The following is a 24,185-nucleotide window of genomic DNA, read 5'->3' on the forward strand; positions in this document are numbered from 1 at the left end:
TGCGTTCATATAATTGGTCCGGACACAGAGTGAAAGAGCTTTTAATAAAAACAAAAATAATCACTCGTTAAAATAAAGTAATACGTATTGCAATGATAAAAAGGAAGATTTTTTGTAAAATGGCCGGTGCCTAGAAGACAAACGTAAATAATGGAAAAAAACTTATGTTAAATTACGAACGCGCCGTCACATGTTAAATCTTGCCGTTGTCAGTCATTCAGCATGCTAAAAATGGTCAAATTGACCGCGACTTTTAACTAAAATATTGTAACTTTATTTTAAATATTTTAGAGAAAAGATAACAATCGATTCACCATACAAACGTAGTCCTCATTTTCCTCCCTGGATATTGACATTATGGAAAATCATTTTCACACATCACAGTTTTACGTCTGCAAATATCGATACTGCAAATATTGTACTTGTGGTCCTTCGAGCAACACCGGCTTCCAACACGTCAGAAGGGAGGAGCCTAAGCTATGCCTAAGCGATATCTTACCGAACAAATCATTCTGTCATTTTTTGCGGGGGAAACGTGCACACAGACGCACTTCTCACTCACTAATAACTCACTACATACAAAATCCAATCTGTAATTACCACACAAATACGTAGAATATGACACACGTCAAAGACAAATCTTGCACACCTCGATCTCTTTTTGTGTACGGACGAGTCGCAACATGCACCGCCATAGGCACAGTTGTACCTATTCTTTGACAGAGGGGAAATAGTATGAATGCCGACCTTTGATGCCGACTCCCGTTGCAGGGACTCGACAACCTATCCTATGACATACATGACAACCTCCCACCCGCCCGTTGCCAAGCAACTGTTCTCTGTTTATTTGCGTTCAGTGACGTCCAAAGTTGACGTCTTTCCACATCCCAGCTGTTTTGTTACTGTTTTACATTGTTAGTGAATATTAACAATGAAGAAGATGTCGTTGAAAGATTTGGCGCCCATCGCAATACCGCACGGACCGCCGGTGGAGTGCGCCGAGGAGTATTACAACTCGCTGATGCAAAGTTCCATGATTGTGAAGTAAGGGTCGTTAGCGTACCCAATAACATGGGAAAACTCGTATTTAGCGAAAAGCGACTACAAACAGAGAACCCGCCCAGCGCCGTGCCCCGAGCAAAATAAACTGTTTCAGGGTGCGGCCACACAATCGGTATTTGACGAATATTCGTGATGGCGTCTCTTTCATTTCCCTTGGATAGCAAGAGACGCGAATTATGACGCAAGATCACGAATATTCTCCGAATCCCGATATGTGTGGCCACACCACAGCATTACCTTACTTGTCATGTACAAGCGCTGGTGCCCTAGCGGTAAGAGCGTGCGACTTGCAATCCGGAGGTCGTGGGTTCAAACCCCGGCTCGTACCAATGAGTTTTTCGGAACTTATGTACGAAATATCATTTGATATTTACCAGTCGCTTTTCGGTGAAGGAAAACATCGTGAGGAAACCGTACTAATCCCAATAAGGTCTAGTTTACCCTCTGGGTTGAAAGGTCAGATGGCAGTCGCTTTCGTAAAAACTAGTGCCTACGCCAATTCTGGGGATTAGTTGTCAAGCGGACCCCAGGCTCCCATGAGCCGTGGTAATAAGCAGGGACGGCAGTCGCTTTCGTAAAAACTAGTGCCTACGCCAATTCTGGGGTTTAGTTGTCAAGCGGACCCCAGGCACCCATGAGCCGTGGAAATAAGCAGGGACAAACGCTAGGAAGATGATGATCTTCCAACGATTTAACTCATGACAATGTTTAGTTTGTAGTTCAAAAGCGCGGCAAAAGGCTTAATTTTTAAGAGGTTACTGAGATTCTTTAGAATCTTCAGTAGAGATGCAACGAATAGTATCTTGGCCGAATACCGAATATCCGGCGGAGCCATCGGCCGAATAGCCGAATATTCGGCCGCCGAATAATCTCTTATTTCTCGCTGTAGTCAGTCTTTGATAGAAATTGCGCTTATTCTGCAAGCAGTGCGTATTGAATTGCGGACATTGCGGTGCGTTAGTTTTCGTCATGTGTGTATTTTTATTTATTTTTCTCATGTTTTTGTACTAGGTTAGGAATATAAAGGTAGTCTGAAAGAATTGATCAGGTACTTGTAGTTTGTTACTTTTTTTACCCCTCGTTACCGTTATCTACGTGTTAACGTACTATTCGGTATTCGGCCGAATACTATGCCACTATTCGGTATTCGGCCGAATAAGCCGGATACCGAATAGTGGCCGAATATTCGTTGCATCTCTAATCTTCAGATGCTAAAATTACGTGGAGGTAAACATTAATTGATCCCGCTTCGGCTTAGGTACCCAACCACAAGAATCGTTGCCCTTTATGTACATATGATGACTAAGTATACTAGTTCAAGGGCACAGATCCTAAGCGCTTAGTGAAAGGGCTATTAGTTTCGGCGCCCTGAATTTACGTCATGTCACGGTTGCTTTCCTGATGATAACATTCACAGTTCTAGTATCTACCTCTATCTGATATCAAGTAGGTATTTGTATAGGCTACTTAAACTATCTACTTAGTTGTAATTGTGATCCTGCCTGATAAAACATCAGGTTAAAAAGGTTTTCCACCCAGCTTAAGAAATGTCCCGCTTCAGAAAATATCCAGTATGGGACGTGGCGCGCCCTACCCCACAAGTCCTGATGGAACAAGCCAGGCGAGACCTGATGGAGGCGGAGGAGAAACTTGCCGAGAAGCGAGAGGAGGAGGCGCGTAATCGCGCCGCCATGGACATCAAGTGGGGAGAGCTTCGCGCTAAAGAGCTGCTGCTGAAGGAATCTTTCATTAGCTTTAATAAGGTAACTAGTAGACTATATAGAGTCGCACGAATAGTGATAATGGTTCCCCTGTACGTTATAGCCGAGAATACCACACGCAATCATCAGGCGTCCATATGCTTGTTTGCTACCGACGTAGTATAAAAATACACTCCTTTCTTTGGCAGTCGTGTAAAAAGTAACGGACGCATTACATTATTTACAATACTTACACTTAGATTATTATTTTCATCGTCATCCCAGCGGAAGCGCTGGTGGCCTAGCGGTAAGAGCGTGCGATTTGCAATCCGGAGGTCGCGGGTTCAAACCCCGGCTCGTACCAATGAGTTTTTCGGAACTTATGTACGAAATATCATTTGATATTTACCAGTCGCTTTTCGGTGAAGGAAAACATCGTGAGGAAACCGGACTAATCCCAACAAGGCCTAGTTTATCCTCTGGGTTGGAAGGTCTGATGGCAGTCGCTTTCGTAAAAACTAGTGCCTACGCCAAATCTTGGGATTAGTTGTCAAGCGGACCCCAGGCTCCCATGAGCCGTGGCAAATGCCGGGACAACGCGAGGAAGAAGAAGATCGTCATCCCACCGGACTGCGCCAGTGAGTTGCTATTTAGAAAATAGTTAAATAGTGAAATAGTTTTTTCACCTCAGCAACTCGACCAAGCCTACTTTCGTCACTCCGGGGAGTGAACCAATTTTACTCACTTGTTGCACAAATAACTATATTTTTATTTTACTACCTTGTAGGGAAAAACATCCATCGCTTTCTATCCTATATTAAAATTACTTCTTTCCCGTAAAGCATTACTTAGTGTTGTCATGTTATGCTCTTATTTTATTTTTGTATATTTATTACTCCCCATGAAGTTTTAGCTGGACGTCTTTAAAATCTTCTGAAATTGCCAGTTCATTCGAGAGAACCAAAAGAAACGCGATCGCGCCGAGCGTAAGATGGCGGCCGACGAGGAAGCGCTCGAACGCAAGACACGTGAAACAGAGGCCATGCGCAAGCGCGTGGAAGAGATGGAAGAAGTCAGGCTTATGATGGAGAAGCAGGTCAAGGACTACACCATCTATGAGGTGAGTTGGAACTGTTGGAAGATTACCATTGATGAACAGACCCCGGGGTTTTGGTGAGGAAATGTTTTACACTAGCCAAATATAGGTAGGTAAAAACTGTAAAAAACAAGAACCACATTAACACTTCACACATGCACATTTGGAGCTTACTACTTATTATTGGTTCATAGTTTGGTAAGTATAGTAAGACCAAGCTAATTCGGCAGCGATTTTGATATCATAGATTGTGCAAGTGGAACAGTTTGTGGATAGGATAAAGTAATAGCTACTGAGACGATTTTTCTTGGAATGGATAATGTCGACCTGACTCCGGGTATGTGCTTATTTCGTACGATGTTTTATTTATTCCCAGGATTACTTAATGGCGGTTGTGAGGAACTATCCAGAATTCAAGCAGCCTTTGGATGTTCTCAATCGATATGAAGCTTTGGGTAAGCTAATTTAATACAAATTATACACCGTGGGCCAATTAAACCCGACAGATTTTAACGACGCTTTCCTGAGGTCATAAGGAGCAGAAAATGTTACATAAGTTTTGGCCAAATTTTTCAAACAAAAATATTTTATGCAGATTTTTTTTGCGTTTTCTGCATTTTATTTATTTATATGAGCCTAGAGTGTCCCACTGCTGGGCAAACGCCTCCCTTCTCCCTTTCCACGTATCCCGGTCTGGACCTGTCTCCCACCAGTTCCTGTCGAAGGCGTCAAGGTCATCTCGTCAAGGCGTGGAGCCCAATTGGTTTTCTGCATACGAAACGTTATTTATTTTTACATCCTGGTGAAAAAAGAAATTATTACAACGAATAAGTAAAGCGATTTTATGTTTATTTTAACATCTGTCAGTAGGTATGTCTAAATCAAGTCACATAGTGGCAGCGTTACAGGTAAAAAGGCGTCTTATATGTTATAACATAAACAAATATTCACAAAAAATGGCATTCTCTCTAAAACAAGATCGATCACGGGAAATTTTGTATGACATTTTAGTCTCTAAATGCGGTCAAGAATACATCTTTAAAATCTGTTGGGTTTAATTGACCCGCGGTGTATATGCGAATTATTCTTGTGTTGTATTATTTGTTACTATAACTTGACTGCATTTATTTTTTACTAGGTAAGGTTTTAGTAGGTGCTGTAGGAAAGCTATACTCTGTATCTTTAGGTATTTAAATAAAAGTAAACAAAATCTACCCTCAAATGCTGGCTTCTTACATGATCAAATAATGATGGTTAAAGTCAGGTCGTTCAGTGACAACTCCAGGTGGTTTTGTATTTGGTTGATTAACCATTAAATGTTATATAATTACCCGAAAATTTACAAATTGTTTACTTTTATTTAAATACCTAAAGAAAGATACAGAGTTATAGTACAACGACATTGATTGTTTGTAGCCGCTGCGAAAAGTACCCTGGCCGACCGCCAGGAGCATGACCTGGAGATGCTGGAAGACGCGAGGAAGGAGATAGCATCCCTCACCGAGGAGAAGAAATTGTTCATCATGGGGCTCAATAACAAGCTTGCAAACTTGAGGGTAAGGGTGCTGTTTGCCAGAGAGGGATAATGATAGCCATCCCAATGATCCTGCCGGCCTAGCCATGGTGACAATCGTTATCCTACGACAACGAAACGATTTGATTATTTTCTATCTGATGTATTCAATATTTATTTTTCTCGTACAATGAAAATGTTTATTTACTTACTTACATAAGGACATACCCGAGTCCGGGAGGAATATCATTTCGCAACTTAACTCTCTTATTCCAGTGGGAGTATGACCAAGTACGCAATCGCGTGATAAAATGGGAGCTGGCACTGCACCGGTTGAAGGAAACGGCTGCCAGGCGTCACGTCGAGCTGTGCCACGTCAAGGCCGCCATATACAGCCTCTACGTCAAGATCTGCAAGAACAAGGGGCTTTCTATTGAGGTATATTGTCAAATAGTATGTCAATGACGTTACATCGAATATAAGCTAGGCTGATCCTACCAGACTGCGCCAACTAAGAGTTGAATAAATTGTCCAAGATTATTTTCCTTAGGGATTTAGATTTTTTGAATTATCAACTTTCACGTTTTTATTAGTGCTATGCTTGTTATCTTGGCATTATGTGTTTATTTAAAATTTATTGCACACCAAAAAAGGTACATTGGCGGACTTATAATGCCTCATTAGCTACGATTTCAGCTGCTGCACCAGACTGCTCCAAAATTTTTTTTTTTATCAACCTAATAGAATGAAATGCATTTTGTACAATACAGCGTATAGATATTACATAAAGGAAATAGTTTGTTAGCTCTCATAAACATACGTAAAACTCAAGTATTTTGTCTTCTTTCGATACCTACCTCTACTTGTATGCCGATATAAAGTTTTACTATCGTGTTCCATGAATCTTTTTTCTCAAATACAGGTGAAGCCTCAGGACTTCGAGCAGCAGTTGGTTGTGATAATGCGAGCGTTGCTGGAGCTAAAGAGGATCCATAGAATCGCAGCCAAGCGCTCCAAGGAGAAGTAAGTTCCATATGATTACTGGTGTAAAAACTTTTCTGGTATCTTTTAATTTTGATAATGATTGAGGACTCCATCCGGTTTATTTAAATAATTTAATTAAATCTGGTAAGTATGGCATGGAATCGCCGCCGCATAGCTTGCAATATACGTCAAAAGGCTCTGAAGATATTTGGACATCTGACATACCTATATCTAAGGTCGGGCTTTACTAAGAATGGTGCTAGTTCTGTGGTGTCACGACCAATCGTGCGCGTGATGGGAACACATCGACCAATCACGTTGTGGTGTGAGGCTGCACGATTGGCTGGAATTCATGCGCGTGACACCGCTGTATAATATACTGGCCCCATTCTTATTGCCCGTAAGGTCCGTTCTTAGATATATGTGTATTTGGATAATTAGAGTAGATACTTTAAAAGCATTTTCTAAAAGTTTGTTTAGCTAATCCGAGAGCCAACCCGCAGCAAATTATAGCGAATAATCTCTTACTACTGCTACTTACTAAACTTACTCAACTAAATGTATTTTTTGTATCTTAGGGGTGATGCAGAGTCCGCGCTCCAGTCTGCGGGCTAGTTTAATTTATTATTTTAATAAATATCTTACATAATATTATCATAAAATCATGGCCAAATTAATTTGTATGTTGTATATAGCTTCTGTTTGTTCCTTTTGGATGTTTTCCTGATAAAATAAAATCATCATGTAAGACAAGCATTCTTATTCTGAGTTTAACACATTCACTGCCAGACAAAAAACGGCGCACTACCCCAGAAACCGGTGGTTTATAGCTGCGTACAAAACAACCCGCCCAGCGGGTTGTACGGCATCTGAACAAAGTTCACGAGCGCCCACCAGGTGGGTTCCTGGCAGTGAATGTGTTAAAAACAGATCTATTGTTTATTAATTTAAATAAGGATATACTTAAGTTGTCAAAATATTTAAATTTTATATTTGGCATATTTCTTATCAATATTAACCCGTTTCCGCACCTACAAGGTTTTCCCAAAAAATCCAAATATATTCCAAATTTTCCAGCTTTGATGATTCATTTGAAGACAAGTAATATTTCCTGAAAGTGTAATCTAATTTGAACCTTAAATCGGAATGCTAAAGTTGAAATTCTAATGGCGCGTATGTGGTCGATAAACCGTACTATGCCTGGAAAAGGGTTAAACTAACATTAAAATTAATCTAGGTATTTAGCATAAAGATTCACATACTTAATTGCATTATAAAATACTAAAGAAGACGGTGATTAATTGGACAAGAAAATGTATATAATCCCAATACTTTCAATAATTAACAAACAAAAGCCGCTATAAACAACTTACCTTAAGTACTTAAACTTTGGATAGTTGAAGAACTTAAATATTCTAAACGAAGCTTCGCTAATTAGTCAAAGTTAAGTTAACAACGAGTTAATTATCGACGTAGCTAAGGTCTTAGTACACGTTTGTAGGTAGTTCTGTTTCGTTAACATTATTTATTTATTTAACCTTTATTGCACAAAATAAAACTTTACAGTACAAAAGCGGACTTAATACCTGAGGCATTATCTACCAGTCAACCTTTAGCCAAAGCAGAAAGATTGTGGGCGGCGGCAGTATGATATGCTTCGTTCACATATTTATGACAAACAGCCAACTTAACACCTTCGCTGAGGTAATTACTCGTAATTAACCATTTGAATGGGTTCTTCGATCCCCTCCCACGGTGAACTCGTTAATTAGGTACATATGTGGTAGAAGTTTGAGCAACAGTTAGAAAGTAGGCAGCATAATCATTGGTCATAATCTTTTATCATCGTAAGCTAGACTTGCCCTACCTTTATACCTGTATAGGTAGGAAAAGAGACAGTATAATAATAATTGTATGTGTTGAACAACCCTAGTGAGTAAAGGCCTTTAGGTTTGCATACTTAATTAATAACCCAAGTATTTAAAGCCCTTCTTGATCAGCGGCGTCCATTTCACAATCGGTCAACAAAATGGCCGCCAAAGATCAAATATTCGACTACACCCACTTCATACAACTGCCATTAAAAATCGTTGCCTGCTGGGAGTGGTTTCCCAACACAGAAAGTGAATTTAAGATAATATTCAATAATATCTACTTAGCTATAGTTCTCTTTGTGCTTATAAACTTTCCGATCACATTAATCGTGAATTTGTACACAGAATGGGTTGATATTATGGGAAGCTTGGATAAATTAGCTGATGGTCTACCTTTGATAGTATCAGTTGCCGTCGTCATTTATTTTGCTTTATATAAAGAAGAGTTATATGACTTGGTGGAGTTTATGAATGAGAACTTTAAGTTCCATTCGGCGAGAGGCTTGACAAACATGACGATGGAGGGTAGTTATACGTCGGCGAAGAAGTTCGCGTATGTGTATACGGCTTGCACTTTGTTTAGTGTGACTATGTATGTCGCTCTGCCTATGGGTTTTCACTGTAAGTATCTAATTATTTTTATATAGTCTTGTTATTCTTTGTCCTGATAATGACAATCCAATTCGAGCGCCAGTATCAGATCCAAGACATTTATATTGCACATAATTGTACTCTAGCTGTAGACCTGTAGACTCTTAGTATCTAGTTGCTGTACGCTGTGTGCAGCGTCAAATCAGATTTCATGGGAAACTGCTGTATATTGTTTAATACAACGTAATTTTGTAGGTAGGTACAAAAAATCTGGTACGTGACGTCAGATAAGAGCCACAAACACCTGCAAGAACACTTTACTTTTTCTACAAGATACTTTTTCTTCATCAGTGTTCCGGCAGAATAAATTCGTGGTATCTGGTGGCATGTGAATGTCTATTAGTTCTATTACTTACTGCTATTGCTTATGCTGTTACCTCGTTAATGAACGCCTCCAAGCAGAGACAATCTCGAGTTGACTCTACTGGAAACTACGCTTTTGCAGATAGCTATGCTTGTAATCTCTTATTTCGCACTAGTTTTCTTATTTCGCATTAGCTCTTCTTATTTCACAGTGTGGACACATCAGCCCCTGCAGAGCTGGGCGTACATGGACGCTGAGCGAAGCCCGTACGTGCTAATGGCGTTTCTACGGCAGTGCCTTGCGCAGGCCTTCGTCGGCCTCGCCGTCGGACAGCTAGGTCTGATATATAATAACTTTTCGGCTAAGTATCCTCCTGAAGCCCGGTGACGTCATCTTTTTCAGACAAATTTTAACTTTAGCACTGTAATGCATACAGTTAAAAATCCTATGTAATATATTGATGACACGGGGCTTTAGGAGGGTATAGCTCTTATATCATATCAACCGAAATACATCTTGCAAGTAGATCTCATCTTTCAGCCGCCTGCTACCTACCAGTGGTTCAACGGTATACAGCATACAGCTTACACCGATATAATGTTTAAAAATCAGGTTAAGCGTGTGCTGGCTAAAAGCAAATCGTGCAGAAGTGCGAGCTACTAACTTCTGATTAAATCGAAAATAGACCATTTCTAAAGTATGGCAAGTATGGAAATCTTTGCTTGAGACGGAAACGTTTAACACGAGTTATTTTGCAATGATGATGTGATAAGATGCCATAACTGATTACCATACTGATATGGGTTAAATATCAAAAAGTGGCACATCCACGCCATCGCACGAAACGACGTCGCCATTCCTTTAGCCTTTGATCTATTAGATGGCGCCAATTTTTGATATTTAACAAATTTAACACATATCAGTGAAAGAATAAGGATCAAACTCAAATGACGTTCTAAAAGGTTTAATCATGTATCAAAAGATGTGGCAGTAAATTTACTGTGGGTACAAAGTATTCTTTGACAATCCACCTCTATTTCAAATTCTCTTTGTTAGTAGCTCACTTTTTACTTTGCTTCATTTACAATGTATTTTTTCAGGAGTATTCTTCGCCACAAACTCCATCATCCTCTGCGGTCAACTAGACCTGCTCTGCTGCAGCGTCCGAAACGCACGCTACACCGGCCTAATACAGAGCGGCGTGCCACATAAAGCTATATTGCGACAAAATGCTGGGACCTATGCTGGAATAGTGGATGACGAGAGACATAATTATATCTATAGCAAGACTGACTTGGGAGACTCGTTGTATCATTATGATAAGGAAGTAGTAAGTAACCATACTTTTGCAGTCAAGTAAACAATACGCGCTACACTGACCTACTACAGTGCGTGCCACATAATGCCCTGTTACGGCAAAATGTCGGAACCTATGCTGGAATAGTGGGTGATGTGCGACATAATTATATCTACCGGACTTGGAATATTAGGTTTATCGTTACGATACGAAAGTAGTAAGTAGACATAACATAACCATCCTTCGGTTTTCCGGTAAAAATAAAAATTGCACCGGCCTACTACGGCGTGCCACATACGGCTCTGTTGTGACAAAATGCCGGGGCCTATGCTGGAGTAGTGGATGACGAGATACATAAGTATATCTACAGCAAACCTGGCTTGGAAGACTCGTATCATTATGATAAGAAAGTAGTATGTAACCATCCTTCTGCAGTCAAGCAAGCAATGCGCGCTGCACTGGACTACTACAGAGCGCCGTGCCACGTGACACATAATGCCCTGTTACGGCAAAAAGCCGGAACCTATGTTGTAATAGTACATGATGAGCGATATCAGTATATCTACAGCAAAAATCTCGGTGTAGGTATAAAATAAGTAGCGTTTGGCCATAGGTATGCAAGAGCCATTTATTACTTCAAAAAATAGTTGTCCAAAGAATTACAAGGAGTAACTTACATTTATCTATTTTTACGCAGACCTCCCATTTTACGGAACGACGAAACGAATTTGGTAAGTAAAGTTGAATTTGTACGTCTTTAGTACTATTTTTTTTTGTCTACCTATACCCCATATTTTGTGCGTTAAGGACTCTGGCAACAAACAAGTTAAGGAATCTTGCAACAAAAATCGCATGCGATTTTCGACACATTGCCGACTAAGAAAGTGTAACGAATTACATCGATCGATCACCAAAATCGAATGCTATTTGTTGCAAGGTCTATAGAGCCCCTTATTTTGTTGTGACCAGATATCTACGACTCGGACTTTGACGCCGCGACAGTGGACGCGCTCCGCGAATGCGCGCGCGTCTGTCAAGTGGGTCGCCAGGTACAAGGAGAAGTTCGAAGCCTTTGTGTCGCCTTTATTGGCTCTGAGGGTTGTCCAGGTCACCCTGTATCTCTGCACTCTTCTGTACGCGGCTAGTGTGGTGAGTAAGAGAGAGATAACATCAAAAGGCCATTTATAAAAGTAAATTCGTGAGATAACATCATAAGGCCATTTATAAGAGTAAATTCGCCACAGGTTATGTACCATATTATAGGTTGTTTGAATCAATAATTTGAAATTTAACCAAGTGTCCCAGTACGAGTATTAGCTGCAGAGAAAGATGACATACAATCAGTCCTATGCACGGGGGGGGGGGGGGGGGGGTCACCCTACCTCTGCATGGACTGTAAATAGGTATAATGAACACGAACTCCTACAGTAAAACCCTTGGAGCCAACAGCATATACCTAAGTATCAAGAGCAATTATGATATGTGTACCTAAACATTATGAAACTACAGATTACCATGCACGGTCTGATTATGACTTTCTGAAGCAAAAATAGACGATAATATCACAATACAAATATGTATTTTTTGTTACAGAAGTTTGAATTGATTACTGTGGAATATCTTGCCGCCGTAGCTTTGGATATATTTGTTTATTGCTACTTTGGCAATCAAATCATTTTGCAGGTAAGTAAATTCGATATAAAGAATCTGTAATTGAAAGAAAAAAACGGTATTTAAGTAACGCTTTAACCAAGTAATTAAGCGCCAATTACATCCACTTTTCCCGATATCGGCCCCGAAATCAGTCCCGATGTCGGGTTTTATAATAGTTTCCGTTTCACGGAATATCAGCACATCGTTAACAATATTTGAAATTTAAAAAATACATTGTCTCTAATTGCCAAAAATGTTCAACGTTTGATATTTTTGCATATGAACCAATTTTTTACATTTCAAATATTGTTAACGATGTGCTGATATTTAGTGAAACGGAAAAAATACTCTTCTGCTCGGGCTCGACGTCGGGAATGATATCAGGCCCTGATAAAGTGTTAGAAGTAAAGTAATTGGCACTTTATTCTCTTCTTCTTAGTCGTTATATATACTCTTGTCAGAGTAGTCGTAGTACCTTGCGGTCGTTTGTGTACGGCTTTTTTCGCTCTTTTGTTCTTTTTTTTGGCACTTTATATGGTAAACTAATAATAATTGGTAATATATTGGTTGTAGACTTTCTGATTAAAGCGCTCTCACCAGTACACAAACTAAAGGTAACCAAGTTGTATAAAGAACGATTTTTTTTGTTCTCGTTTTTTACGAATATAAATCGTGTCATCCACGATGACGGGTGGCTTTGTCAAATTTAAACCTTTAATAACATGACAATACGAGTTAAAGCACGCGTCTACGTGAATGACACGATCTATAAATATTAAAAATTGGTACCCTACTTATCACAAACTTAAAATCTCGCTGAATTCTAACCCCCTTATAACTCTTTCTTCACAAATACGTTATCAAAATGACAGAACAACAAACCATTATTCGCTAATCGAGATTTGTAGCATGTTTATGAATAAGGGGACACGACAACAGAGGGCCATGGCAATAAATTTTAATCTAAACTGCCCGCGTAGCCTAGCCTACATGCCAATCTCAAACCCTCCGTAGGTAACGTAGTCATCTCTATCACCCTTCCAGTATAAGTACGACAGCGACAGTTGCCTTTCGTTCGCTACGGAGCGTTAACGATTGCGTCCTTTCCTATCCAAGCAGGACCTTAGGCCTAGACACCATAACCTTCTTGCAGTTCCAGCAACGCGTACTGTAGCACACCTGAAATCTCCACTCAAGTGTAATGTAGTATCTGTCCTGAAGTATTGGGAGTGATGGGATTGGTGGTATTTTATACAACTGTTTTGTAGTGTTAGTGTACCGTAGCGTATAAGTTGACTTCTGAATTGTACAGTGATTTGGTTTGGACTGTCAGACTGTATACATTTTTGTTTGAATAAAAAAATGTTGGGTACGCGGGTTGTTGGTGTCCAGGCGAGCCGCGTGTCTACAGCCGCCTACCAGAGCGCGTGGCCCGCCATGGCGCGCGCCGGCCCGGCGACTGCTGCTCAATATTTTTACTCGCCAATAAGAAACCTGTGACCATGCGCGCCTGGAGGATTCTCCTGCCATGGATCTGCATACTTTCGTTATCGTAAGTACAAGGCCATTTCTCGAACTCGTGAAATTAGAATTTCTGTGAAGTCGTATGGGTTTGCCATGGCAATACACTAATAATATTAAGACCTATGGAAGGTAGAGGCAAGGAACAGAATCTCCATATACCAAAAAGTGTCCGACAAAAAACCATAATAGGTGGGCCCTACAATACTTAGAATACTTGAGGAGAAAAATCTAATCATAGACAGCGCACTTCACCTCCATCAATAACGCCTAGGGTCCTAGCTACCCTGGAGAGAGCTTTGGAACTATTATTTATAGCTGACAGCTGGACACTTTTGCAACAATTCTGCCTAAGGAGTTTTTGTTCCTTGCCTCTACCTTCCATTCTAATACCGTTCGAGAAATAGGCCCCTGTCAAATTGTATGGGTTGCCATGACAACACACTAATAATATTAGACTAATACTCGAACTCGTTTTCTCGAACGGTATTAGTCTAATATTTAACTACTTTTTTGTTTCAGATAATCAAAAACTTCGTTCTCATACTACACGCTGCTAGACAAAATCAACAATCACTAGCTCTATATCGAAGTCCAATAGAAAAACAGCAAATAATGTAAACAAATATTGTATGCTCTTCTTGGCATTTGACATCTAACCTAAAAAAAATTTGAAGTATCCTGATTGTCCAAACAGTGTTTGATTAACTGATTACAAAGTATTGAAGGTAAATGGGTTTGTTTACATTATTTCCAATTTCTTGATCTCCACTTTAGTCACGAATTAAATAATTATTCAATAGAAAATCAGTAAATAAAACCATTATAATTCGGAAAGTGTTTTATTTACGAAATTAATATACAGTTCTTGTTCATACATGAATCGCAGGTAGCCCCGAATTGAGGCGCATAAAAGAAATTCAGTTGCTTGTTAGCGCGTCTTATACAACCTTCACAATCGGTGGATAAGGTTAACCCTTTCAACGTCAAGGATGCCTAGTCGTCAAGAGTTTTGGCCACAGTACCAAGATATGGACACTTTCACTGTGGCAAAGTGTGTGAGTGATGTCTTAGATGGCAAAATTGACGGTTGGAAGAGGGTTAAAACATTCTAAACGCCATATCTTCCGCAAAATTAATTTGACAATAAAGTTTGTGTTTAAGCACAGCTAATGCTTACAAACATTTTTTGTAAATATAATTATCATCCAAAATGCCTCAGTTAATGAAGCCTTACGTAAGCCGTTTCAAAAAACTTCCATTTTATATTATTTTTAACAATGACGTTGATATCAGTCATTCTCAAGTCAAATCAGTAAAAGGATAACTTTTAACTTTTTTCTTCTTAGTTCTCTTGAACTTTTAGCTGACCTTCTCAAATTATGCAAATTAAGACCCTCAGAGGCTTAACAAATGTTTTATCTCAAAAAAACGTTTATTTTGCAGCATAATTTTGAAATTATACAGCTTAAGGTTGTATAAGAGTGTATTGCTAAAAGCACTACATCAGTTGCTAAGTCCGACCACTATACGGGGGACGGTTTGTTCTGCCTTCAACAAACTATGCGTCGTTTACATTATTTATGCTTACTACTTATTATACTTTATCAATTATTTCCAATATTATCATTACATTTCTGTCATCGATCTTTAATATACTGATCTCGGTTACTATCGGATAATGGCGCGGTTACACAGGTCCGTCGTCTCAAGAGACACGTTCAACTTAAAATCCGTAACAGACGGCGTACTCGGACCGCGTCCCTGGTCCGGTCCGATCGTGTGGAACGTGGTCCGTCGTACGTCCGTTAAGGACGCAGCTATAAGTGAGAGCGAGAAAGAGATATGCAGACCGGACCAATGTACGTCCGTCTGTAACGGCGGACGCGTGTAAATCGCGCCATTAGTTAACTAAATAATCTCCATTGTGTGGGCATTAATCCGATTAGTATTAGAGATCAGACCGACGCGTTACAACATTCACACTGGCATTCGTCACGTCATATCGTGATACTTCCATTCCTGACGAGGTCGTCAAGGTTAAGGTTAACAACATTTTTTTATTTCGATCTGTTCATGATTCGATTTGACCATAAGGACGAGAGTTGCTTGTATCATACGAATAACCCTGTCACACCGTCCTTATCGCAAGCGACTAAGTAGTCCCACTTAGTAGACTTAGTTTTGCCTGAAAATGACATTATTTTTTGACGTTATTCACAAACGTCTGTCCAATCTAACAAACAAGCCGTTGATAATAGTTTGTCATTTTAAAAATTAACAGAGGTATAGAAGATTGCGTTATAAAAAACACGCACAAAATAATTATGTTATGTGATATCTCTATATCTCTACTTTTGAACGCGTTCATAGGCTACGATAACAGTTTTCCATCAGTCTATCAATCAATTTTTCGTGTTATGGCTCCATCAAGGTGTCGATGATTCTGTCAATGTCGAGGTTGGATAAGACATGGCTAGTATTATGAAATCTTATTACGGTCATAGAAAAAATCATGCCCCCCCCCTTAGTTTGTCATCCAAAATATTCAATTGTCAAACGTCAACTTTTGACAATCAGAGTTATCGCAAACTGTATGGAGCTATACAGCGCCATCTCGTTTACCTGTCAAATTCAAAGCGCGAAATTGTCTTAGATTTTACGCATGTTTAATCAATGTATCTTTGAAACACGTTTCAACGTAAAATCAGTAACAGACGGGCGGTACCGGACCGCGACCTTGGTCCAGTCCCAGGCATGTTCGATCATGTTAAAAAAAATGTTAGGTACTGGAACTAATATGAAACCTTTGAACGGCACGCGTGTCATCATGAACCTGTCGGAATGCACGAATGATATTGAGGTTGTAGCGGCGCGCGTCAATTGACGTGCTCAGCGGTAAAAGGGTTAACGAAGTCAGTCAGTTCAATAACGAATACCGGTGTCAATGTTGATCGCACTAACATACATAGTTGGATATTGAATACACACACATACGCAGTCATACGCACAGACAATACATATTATTTTGTATTCTCGAGACATCTCCACATTAGTAAAATTACGCAGGGAACCCGGGCTTTTTGCTCTTTTTAAATAAATTTATTACTACGCGACACTGCTTAGCTATGTGATATACAGGATGAAATGAGTCTTGATCAGTTTATACTCAAATACTACAAAATTCAAAGCGATAGTTAACATGAACAAATCATACCCTTTCAATAGAAACTTAACAAATCAGTTTCTTTATTATCTTCAATCGTTAACAATAAAAAAAAAAACACGAATTAATATTTTCAAGACCTGATCACGTATCCCATGCCACCCTGTATAAATATATTGTAAAAAAAATCTCTTTCAAAAGAGTTAAGAAAAAGGTCATAGCGCAAATCGCCACAGACAAGACAATAAATATGGTAAGGATGGCAACATTGGCGATTCGCAAGCTCGCATGCTCATGTCTGAAGGCTGAACACACATTTTCCAGCAATCGTTGACTCAATGCGAGCAATATTGAACTTTAAGACGACCACAATAAAGAAACATTCAACACAGCAGTACTGTAAATAAGACTTGATTGCTAAAATTTCAATTTTTAAAAACATTAAAAAAAAAGAATGGAAAGTCTCATAATTAAAAAATACAATGAAGAGTGCACTCTATTGACGGGTGCAGGTTCGAAATACGAATGAGTCGCTGCGGGACGGCGGCTCAACTACGCCCAGAGACAGACAACGCTAGAAAAAGACTTAGGCTCGGAAGGCTAGGCCTAACGCTATAAACTATCGGATCGTCATCCGAGGTTATATCTAAGAAGAACGCTCTCTAAGAGGGTAGACATTGACAAACCAAAATAACTCGGGTGTCGGTCACCCTGTATACTACAGGGTTATGTCGGCCAACCTGTTATACTAAATACAGGAATGGCGTGTAGTGTCGGCCACCCTGTATAGTACAGGGTGGCGTGTGGTGTGGTGGATACACCCTGTGAATTTGTTTGTGAATGTCTAGGTATAGTTTCGACCCTGGAGGGTTGTTTGGCGCACAGGGCCGCAGGATGCCGACAGAGTACACGGAGGGAGGGTCCATGCGGGCGCGCACAGGTTAGCTGCGGGGAAGATACAATGACAAAGTGATTAATGAGAAAAATAAAAGGACCAAGCAATCTTCGAGACGTTTCTTAATTAAATTGCAACATACAGGTGAAATTTTTAAGTTTGACCATACGCTGAGGGGTGGAAAATCTACATTTTGGTTGGTTTCTATGAAACAGCTGATTTTTTTTTCGCGATTGTCGGGGTTAGGCCCATAGTAAAAGTTGTTCAGTATGAGCCACACATAACCACCCTCAGCGTATGGTCAAAAATAACAATTTCACCTTTGTAAAAAACCATGTTTATTGAGCAGAAAACAAATGTTATCTGGTTAAAAAAATTATGTTACTCTGCGATTATTTGGTGAATGTCAAATAATAAAAACGGGATAGGAGTTTTAATGATAGTAATTTGCCGGCTTATAAATGATGTTTGTTATCATTGACAAGGGTTTAAGTAGATTATGGCTAAAGTAAATTGTACAAAAATTCACAGATAAAACTCTGTCAAATTTATTATTACACTTTCAATTATTTTGGATTTGGTAATAACTCGCGGCGCGGCGGTGCGGTCATAACGTGTGATTTTTCTTTCTACTGTAAATAAGGTATAGTCACAAATTGTGACATTAACATAAAATAATACGTAATTTAAATCATTGTAAAAGTAGCATTTATAACATAAATATATAAAATTCGTTTTCTCTAGACTCCCGAAATAAAATAATGCTACACTAAATTAAATCTCAGCTAACAACAATATATTTGAGAAATGTAGTTAGGGCGCATTTTCATTAAAGTAGTTCGACAAGTCGGTAATTCGAGTTTTTTTTATCCCATTTACTAAAGTTACAGTAAGATCGGGTAGATAGAATAGCTTGTTTTTTTTAGTAAAGAGACAATGTGGGTCAGAACACAAGCTAGTCGCTTAAGCCCATGTACCAATGAAAACTGATGCACGAATACATGCGTTTTGGAAAACTCCGAATGTGGGCTCTATGGGGTTAAGCAGAATCATTTAGAAATAAGGCTTCATGTACCAAATACCCATCTCGAAACGGCTCTGATTTATGCTACCTGTTCCTTCAAAATCAGCTTTCTTTCAAGATAATATTTTGTGAACGTCAGTAATAATATTCAATAATTTAATACACCATAAGCAGGTGCTGCCCCCTATTACGTACGCTACCTTGCGCGTTTGAAACTTAAAACGTGAATTCAAGTTCGCACCAGTAAACATCTGCCCCCTGCTTCAGCACGATGACAATAGGGTTGTTTCCAATTTTTTGAAACGCTCGTATTACGTTCTATATTAACTAAAAGTTGCCCTAAAATTCAACTTTTATACTAAAAACGGCTTTAAATACGTTAAATTAACAAAATATATTTTGACAGATGTTTTCGCGCCCAAAACGCTCTTTGAAAATTGTGTGACGTCACAGTTTACGGTTTGACACATGACTACATACGCACGTAGGAGATACGAACTGTCAACTGACATTTGTCATTTGTTGTCTATCGCCTAACTGTCAACAGTGTCAATCCGAGAGTTGTGACGTCTTCAGAATGTTCAATGACGTTTCGAGTTTGGTCACGTGACGTGTGCCAAAAGATATTTTAAATTCAATATTTACAAAAATATGGTTATTACAGATCCCCTAAAAGTAGTTTAACATGTTCTTATAATCCAAAAGAATTTATTAGGATACAATTCTGCCCTAAGATTTGTAGATGGAAACAACCCTATTGTCACCCGACAGTGACAATTCGCCGTACATAGCCAACAAGTCAAGGGTCAAAGGGGCAGAAAATAGTGAATGTGAATTGTCAGCGTGGATAGGAGCCAGGGCCGTGTCGGGTGGTCCAGTCCTGTGGTGGTAGAGTGTGTACTCACTTCTTCTTGTTCTTGGGCTGCGCGCGCGGCGGCGTGTTGGGGCGGCCCATGTTGAGGCCGGAGTACAGCTTGCGCTTGTCGGCCGGCTTCAGGATCTGGAACGAGCACATCAGCGTCTCGTCCACCGACATCAGTGCACCTGGAATGCACAGACTTATTTATTACTGGACATATTTTTCAGCCACACCTAAACAAATACAATTCAACGAGCTATATTCGGAGTTAACCAAAAACTAAAAGAAATAAGGAGATCTATAAGAACGAGCACATCAGCGTCTCGTCCACCGACATCAGTGCACCTGGAATGCACAGACTTATTTATTAGCGGACATATTTTTCAGCCACACCTAAACAAAAACAATTCAACGAGCTATATTCGGAGTTAACCAAAAACTAAAAAAGAAATAAGGAGATCTATAAGAGGACCCGGGCCTAACTTAAGAGTTGCCGAACTTAGAAATAAGAGACAGTAGTAGCAGAAGCGACGGCCACTAGGACAAAGATTCTAGAGTGGCGGCCGAGCAACAAAATACGCAACTGATGAAGGGTCCCTGCAAGGAGGTCCGGCGACGGTGAAAATAGAAAGAAACTATTTGATGAGCTGGGTATATGACCAAACGTTGCGCAGATCCATGGAATTTCAATGTATACGAGGTGCGGTCCAAAAATTTCTGGCTGGAGAAATTTGGCGGCTTAAAAAAAAATAAAAAATATGTCATCGCGATTGTCATTTATTCTGCTTTTTCGTGTATGGTTTTGGGATTTCTGTTGGTTGTTGTTTTGATTTCACGGCGTTTTAACGATAGTAAGTCGAAGAATTTTCGAAATGTTCAAATTGGAATATCGCTCCGTGATCAAATTCCTGACAAAGGAAGGGGTCAGTCCGACCGATATAAAAAAAAGGTTAGATGCCGTGTACAGGGATACTTCTCCGGCATTTTCCACGGTAAAAGAATGGAGTAAGCAGTTTCGTTTAGGGCGGGAGTCCATTGACGACGAACCTCGCTCCGGCCGGCCTGTGGAAGTACTCACCAAGGACTGTGTCAAATTAGTGGAAGAGGAAGTTCTGAGTGATCGAAGACTTAAGACTAAAGAAATAGCGGCAAGAACCGGGCTTTCGAAAACTTCAGTACTTAGGATTCTTCATGAACATCTTCACATGAATAAAGTTAGTGCTAGGTGGGTACCCAAACTTCTTTCGAGCTTGCAGCGAACTGAGCGAAAAGCGTGTTCTCAAGAAGTTTTAGATGCGTATAGGCGTTACGGAAAAAGTTATTTGGAGTCGATTGTTACGGGAGATGAAACCATGGTTTTATATTATGATCCTCTGTCGAAAAGGGAATCGATGGAGTGGCGCCGTCTTGGTGAAAGGCCGCCTAGAAAGGCCAAGGTAACGCAATCCACCAAAAAGATAATGGCAACGGTATTCTGGGATTGTCACGGAATACTAATGATTGATATAAAAGAAAGGAATACCACGGTAAATGGCACTTACTACGCCACCCTTATTGAGCAATTACGAGAGGCAATCAAGCAGAAGCGACGTGGAAAACTCAGTAGAGGTGTTCGGCTTCTCCACGATAATGCTCCCGTTCACACCGCTGCAATTGCCAAAGCTGCTGTAACAAAATGTGGCTTCGAGGAAATTCGCCACCCGCCTTACAGCCCCGACCTGGCCCCAAGCGACTATTATCTGTTCTCGAGACTTAAGGCAGACTTAAGGGGAAGACGATTTTCTTCGGATGATGAAGTGGCTCAAGCTGTTTTCGCCCATTTTGAGGACAAAACTCCAGAGTATTTTTTTAAGGGGATAGAAATGCTTATCACGAGATCTGCAAAGTGCGTTGAAATAGAGGGGGACTATATCGAAAAATAAAAAAGGTTTTGTAAATATATCTACTTGTTTTCTTTGTTAGGCCGGACACTTTTGGACCGCACCTCGTATGAATAGATCAGTATTTTGGGACATCGTCAGAATAGGCGCAGTACTCTAAGACTCTCACTCGATCACTATACTCGTAGGTCTTTGAAGACGATAGTTGCAGACGGATGAAGAGAACTGACTTACCCGCGTTGTCGAATTCGCCGCAGTAGTTGGGCGCGGAGAACAGGGTGACGAGTTGCCGTTTAGCGAAGAACTCGTAGCCGTCCTCGACCACTTGATGCGCGCGGCAGATCAGGTCGAACTCGTGCTTCGACAGGAACTTGCCAACCACCTGTAGTGTTACATAAAATTGCGAATTTTATATTGAATATCACTGCTAAAGTCGTCAAAAGACGTAGTTTTAATTAAAAAAAAAAGCTTTTTAATTTGCCCTTAAACTCCGAGCGATATTGAAGCTTTAAACTGTGTGGAATAGTTCTCTTTCACTCTAAAGTTATAAGCAAAAAGGAGCATCCAGTATCCGTCGAAACTTATGGCGTCGGACCACAGCAGCTTGTTTGTCCCTCTAGTTACGTACCTCAGTGCCGAACGTGAAGCTGACGCCGCGGTCGTTCTCGCCCCAGCCCGTGGTGTCCTTGTCGGGGTCGGACCACAGCAGGTCGCACAGCAGCCCCTGGTCGGGCACGTCGGTGGGCCGCATGATCCGCCGGATCTGCTCCATGGCCTGCAGGTCCGGTGAGAGACCGCCGTGGCAACAGAAGATCTTCTCGTCAACTGAAATAAAAGAGAAAGCTGTTTAGTAATGGTGAATTTAAGGCGAGAAAGCACTTTGTTGGTAAAAAATACTAAGAATAAACGATAGCTAGAACCATTTATCAATATAAAGTGATAAACATGGTAATAAGAAAAATAAAATGAATTCCTTGCCATTAATATAGAGCTAAATCCTGAAGCTTCGTGGAATGAAAGCAATATCGTTGAACAAGCCTTACAAGAAGCATTGAGTCCCGAGTAGGTGTTTGATCGCGCTTTAATTAAAGGCCAGAACACAAAACGTCCAAAAGTAGGTCAGTAAACTAAAAGTTTATTAAGTACGAGTATTTATTAGGATTCCGTTCCCGTTTGCATTTCCTCAATTAATTTAATCCTGTTAATGTTGTCTATAAGATAACCTTCCTTAAACATATTAGTATTCAGGAGCATGTAGGTATAATAAAGTCTGACCTAAATAAAACCCCTACGCCTGGAAGCGTTGAGGGGATTAAGCGTAGGCTCGTTCCGGGCGAAAGGATGGATGAACATTAATAATAAGCTGTCGAAAATATACTAGCAGTGGGTAGATGATAAATATAACACAGAAAATATACTCCAGTTTGATATGGGAATAGGAATTGTAGAAAAAAAGAAGTACTGGCTCTAGCGGTCCCAAGGGTAAGAGTGTTCCTTTGAGATTTTTAGTTAGTATGTATAGATGCTTATAACTTGGGATTCGATGAAAAGAAAGTTCATTTTATTAAATAGAAAGCCGTAAACCGAGCATAAACATAAACATTGATAATTTCTTTGATTCTTGACAAGTAAGTCTTGAAAATCTTTTGTTAAATATACGAATGGCAATTGCATTTCAGATATGTACTCGAATTTACTGCAAAGACAACGGCTGGTATAATTAGATAGTGCCCGAGGACCTCTAGCTTAAATTGAAATTACATTCAGACGAGATTTTCAATAGTCAATCTTCAATAGCCTCATCTTTATTAATAATTTCTCTAGGGGGTAGGTAAGCTAGGCCCTTGATTGGTTGATGAATAACTTAAAATATTCCTACCGGTTCTACAGCCATTCAGCGGTGTATGTCTTTATGGACACACGATACGAGACGCGTTAGAAACTTAAGACTAGAGAAGCTAAGTTATTGCTAGTTAAGCCGCAAACATATCAATCTTGCCGGTATGAATCCATCAAGAAGTCCGGAGCCGTGTTGAGATCGGTAATCGTCGGACACTTTCGAGTGCCGTGATAGATTTGACTGTGTTTTGTGATGCAAATTGCGAGAGCAATCACTTTGTTCATATTTTTCGTTAACTCGCTTGCCGGCTCCAGGTAGCGGACGCCCTTAGGAAAACCCGCCCAACCTTATTAGAGGACAAAGGAGCTTTGTTTAAAATCTAGATGAAAATGCGTTCACATCAATTATGATCTAGTCAAAACCTTAATAGGAATTATACCTAAGGCTTCTTTGTTACATAATATAAAAGAACTTTTTATAAATGGACGCAGCACATTTTTCTCTCATTTCCGACGCAGCCCACTAACGAGTTTAAGGTCTCGGCTCGGTATAATCCTGTAAGCCAAAGTTTTAGTATGTATCTATATTCAGGGCCTTACTTTTTTCCGGGTATTCGATATGGGAGTTCCCCACACATCGAAATTTATATACCTACTCGTTGGGACAAACTGTGAATCATGGTAGTTACTAAGAGTGTTCGCTAACTAAACATAAGACGTACTTTCTAGATATACATATAATCTCGTCAACATATAAAATGATAAAAGAGAAACTAATTATATAAAAATGCGTTTGTATTTACAGTAGACTAGGAGATTAATTCTAAAGTACATTTTGATATGTAAATGATGTCATTTAATTTTCTC

At 39.9% G+C, this 24,185-nt stretch overlaps 2 protein-coding genes and 1 pseudogene across 3 annotated transcripts; 2 read left to right on the forward strand and 1 right to left on the reverse strand.

Annotated features, from left to right (window-relative positions):
• Positions 1 to 88: 88 nt before the first annotated feature.
• On the forward strand, positions 89 to 7,109 carry LOC133528988 (coiled-coil domain-containing protein 42 homolog). Its single transcript, XM_061866540.1, has 8 exons — positions 89 to 1,044; positions 2,624 to 2,825; positions 3,709 to 3,882; positions 4,235 to 4,313; positions 5,275 to 5,414; positions 5,648 to 5,809; positions 6,294 to 6,394; positions 6,934 to 7,109. Exons 1-8 carry the CDS (start codon positions 932 to 934, stop codon positions 6,968 to 6,970), a joined length of 1,008 nt encoding a protein of 335 aa, XP_061722524.1. The 5' UTR covers positions 89 to 931; the 3' UTR covers positions 6,971 to 7,109.
• Positions 7,110 to 7,236: 127 nt separating this feature from the next.
• Positions 7,237 to 14,276, forward strand: LOC133529332 (putative odorant receptor 85e; annotated as a pseudogene).
• Positions 14,277 to 17,605: 3,329 nt separating this feature from the next.
• Positions 17,606 to 22,335, reverse strand: LOC133529102 (serine/threonine-protein phosphatase alpha-1 isoform-like). Of its 2 annotated transcripts, XM_061866721.1 has the most exons (4): positions 22,108 to 22,328; positions 21,714 to 21,861; positions 19,646 to 19,784; positions 17,606 to 17,766 (listed from the first exon to the last, which is right to left on the reverse strand). In XM_061866721.1, the coding sequence occupies exons 1-4, from the start codon at positions 22,249 to 22,251 to the stop codon at positions 17,763 to 17,765; spliced, it is 435 nt and encodes a 144-aa protein (XP_061722705.1). In that variant the 5' UTR covers positions 22,252 to 22,328; the 3' UTR covers positions 17,606 to 17,762. The 2 variants fall into 2 exon arrangements, with proteins under 2 accessions (XP_061722705.1, XP_061722708.1); XM_061866724.1 differs by lacking the exon at positions 17,606 to 17,766 and having other exon boundaries at positions 19,642 to 19,784; positions 22,108 to 22,335.
• Positions 22,336 to 24,185: the final 1,850 nt, after the last annotated feature.

The sequence above is a fragment of the Cydia pomonella genome, chromosome 20 (assembly GCF_033807575.1).
Source record: "Cydia pomonella isolate Wapato2018A chromosome 20, ilCydPomo1, whole genome shotgun sequence".
Classification (NCBI taxonomy): domain Eukaryota; kingdom Metazoa; phylum Arthropoda; class Insecta; order Lepidoptera; family Tortricidae; genus Cydia; species Cydia pomonella.

Coding starts and splice junctions, on each gene's coding strand:
- LOC133528988 (XM_061866540.1), top strand. CDS start 932: ATGAAGAAGATGTCGTTGAAAGATTTGGCGCCCATCGCAATACCGCAC. Junction 2,826..3,708: donor CTTTCATTAGCTTTAATAAG/GTAACTAGTAGA, acceptor TGAAATTGCCAG/TTCATTCGAGAGAACCAAAA. Junction 3,883..4,234: donor AGGACTACACCATCTATGAG/GTGAGTTGGAAC, acceptor ATTTATTCCCAG/GATTACTTAATGGCGGTTGT.
- LOC133529102 (XM_061866721.1), bottom strand. CDS start 22,251: ATGGAGCAGATCCGGCGGATCATGCGGCCCACCGACGTGCCCGACCAG. Junction 21,862..22,107: donor GCTTCACGTTCGGCACTGAG/GTACGTAACTAG, acceptor GTAACACTACAG/GTGGTTGGCAAGTTCCTGTC. Junction 19,785..21,713: donor CGGCGAATTCGACAACGCGG/GTAAGTCAGTTC, acceptor TGTGCATTCCAG/GTGCACTGATGTCGGTGGAC.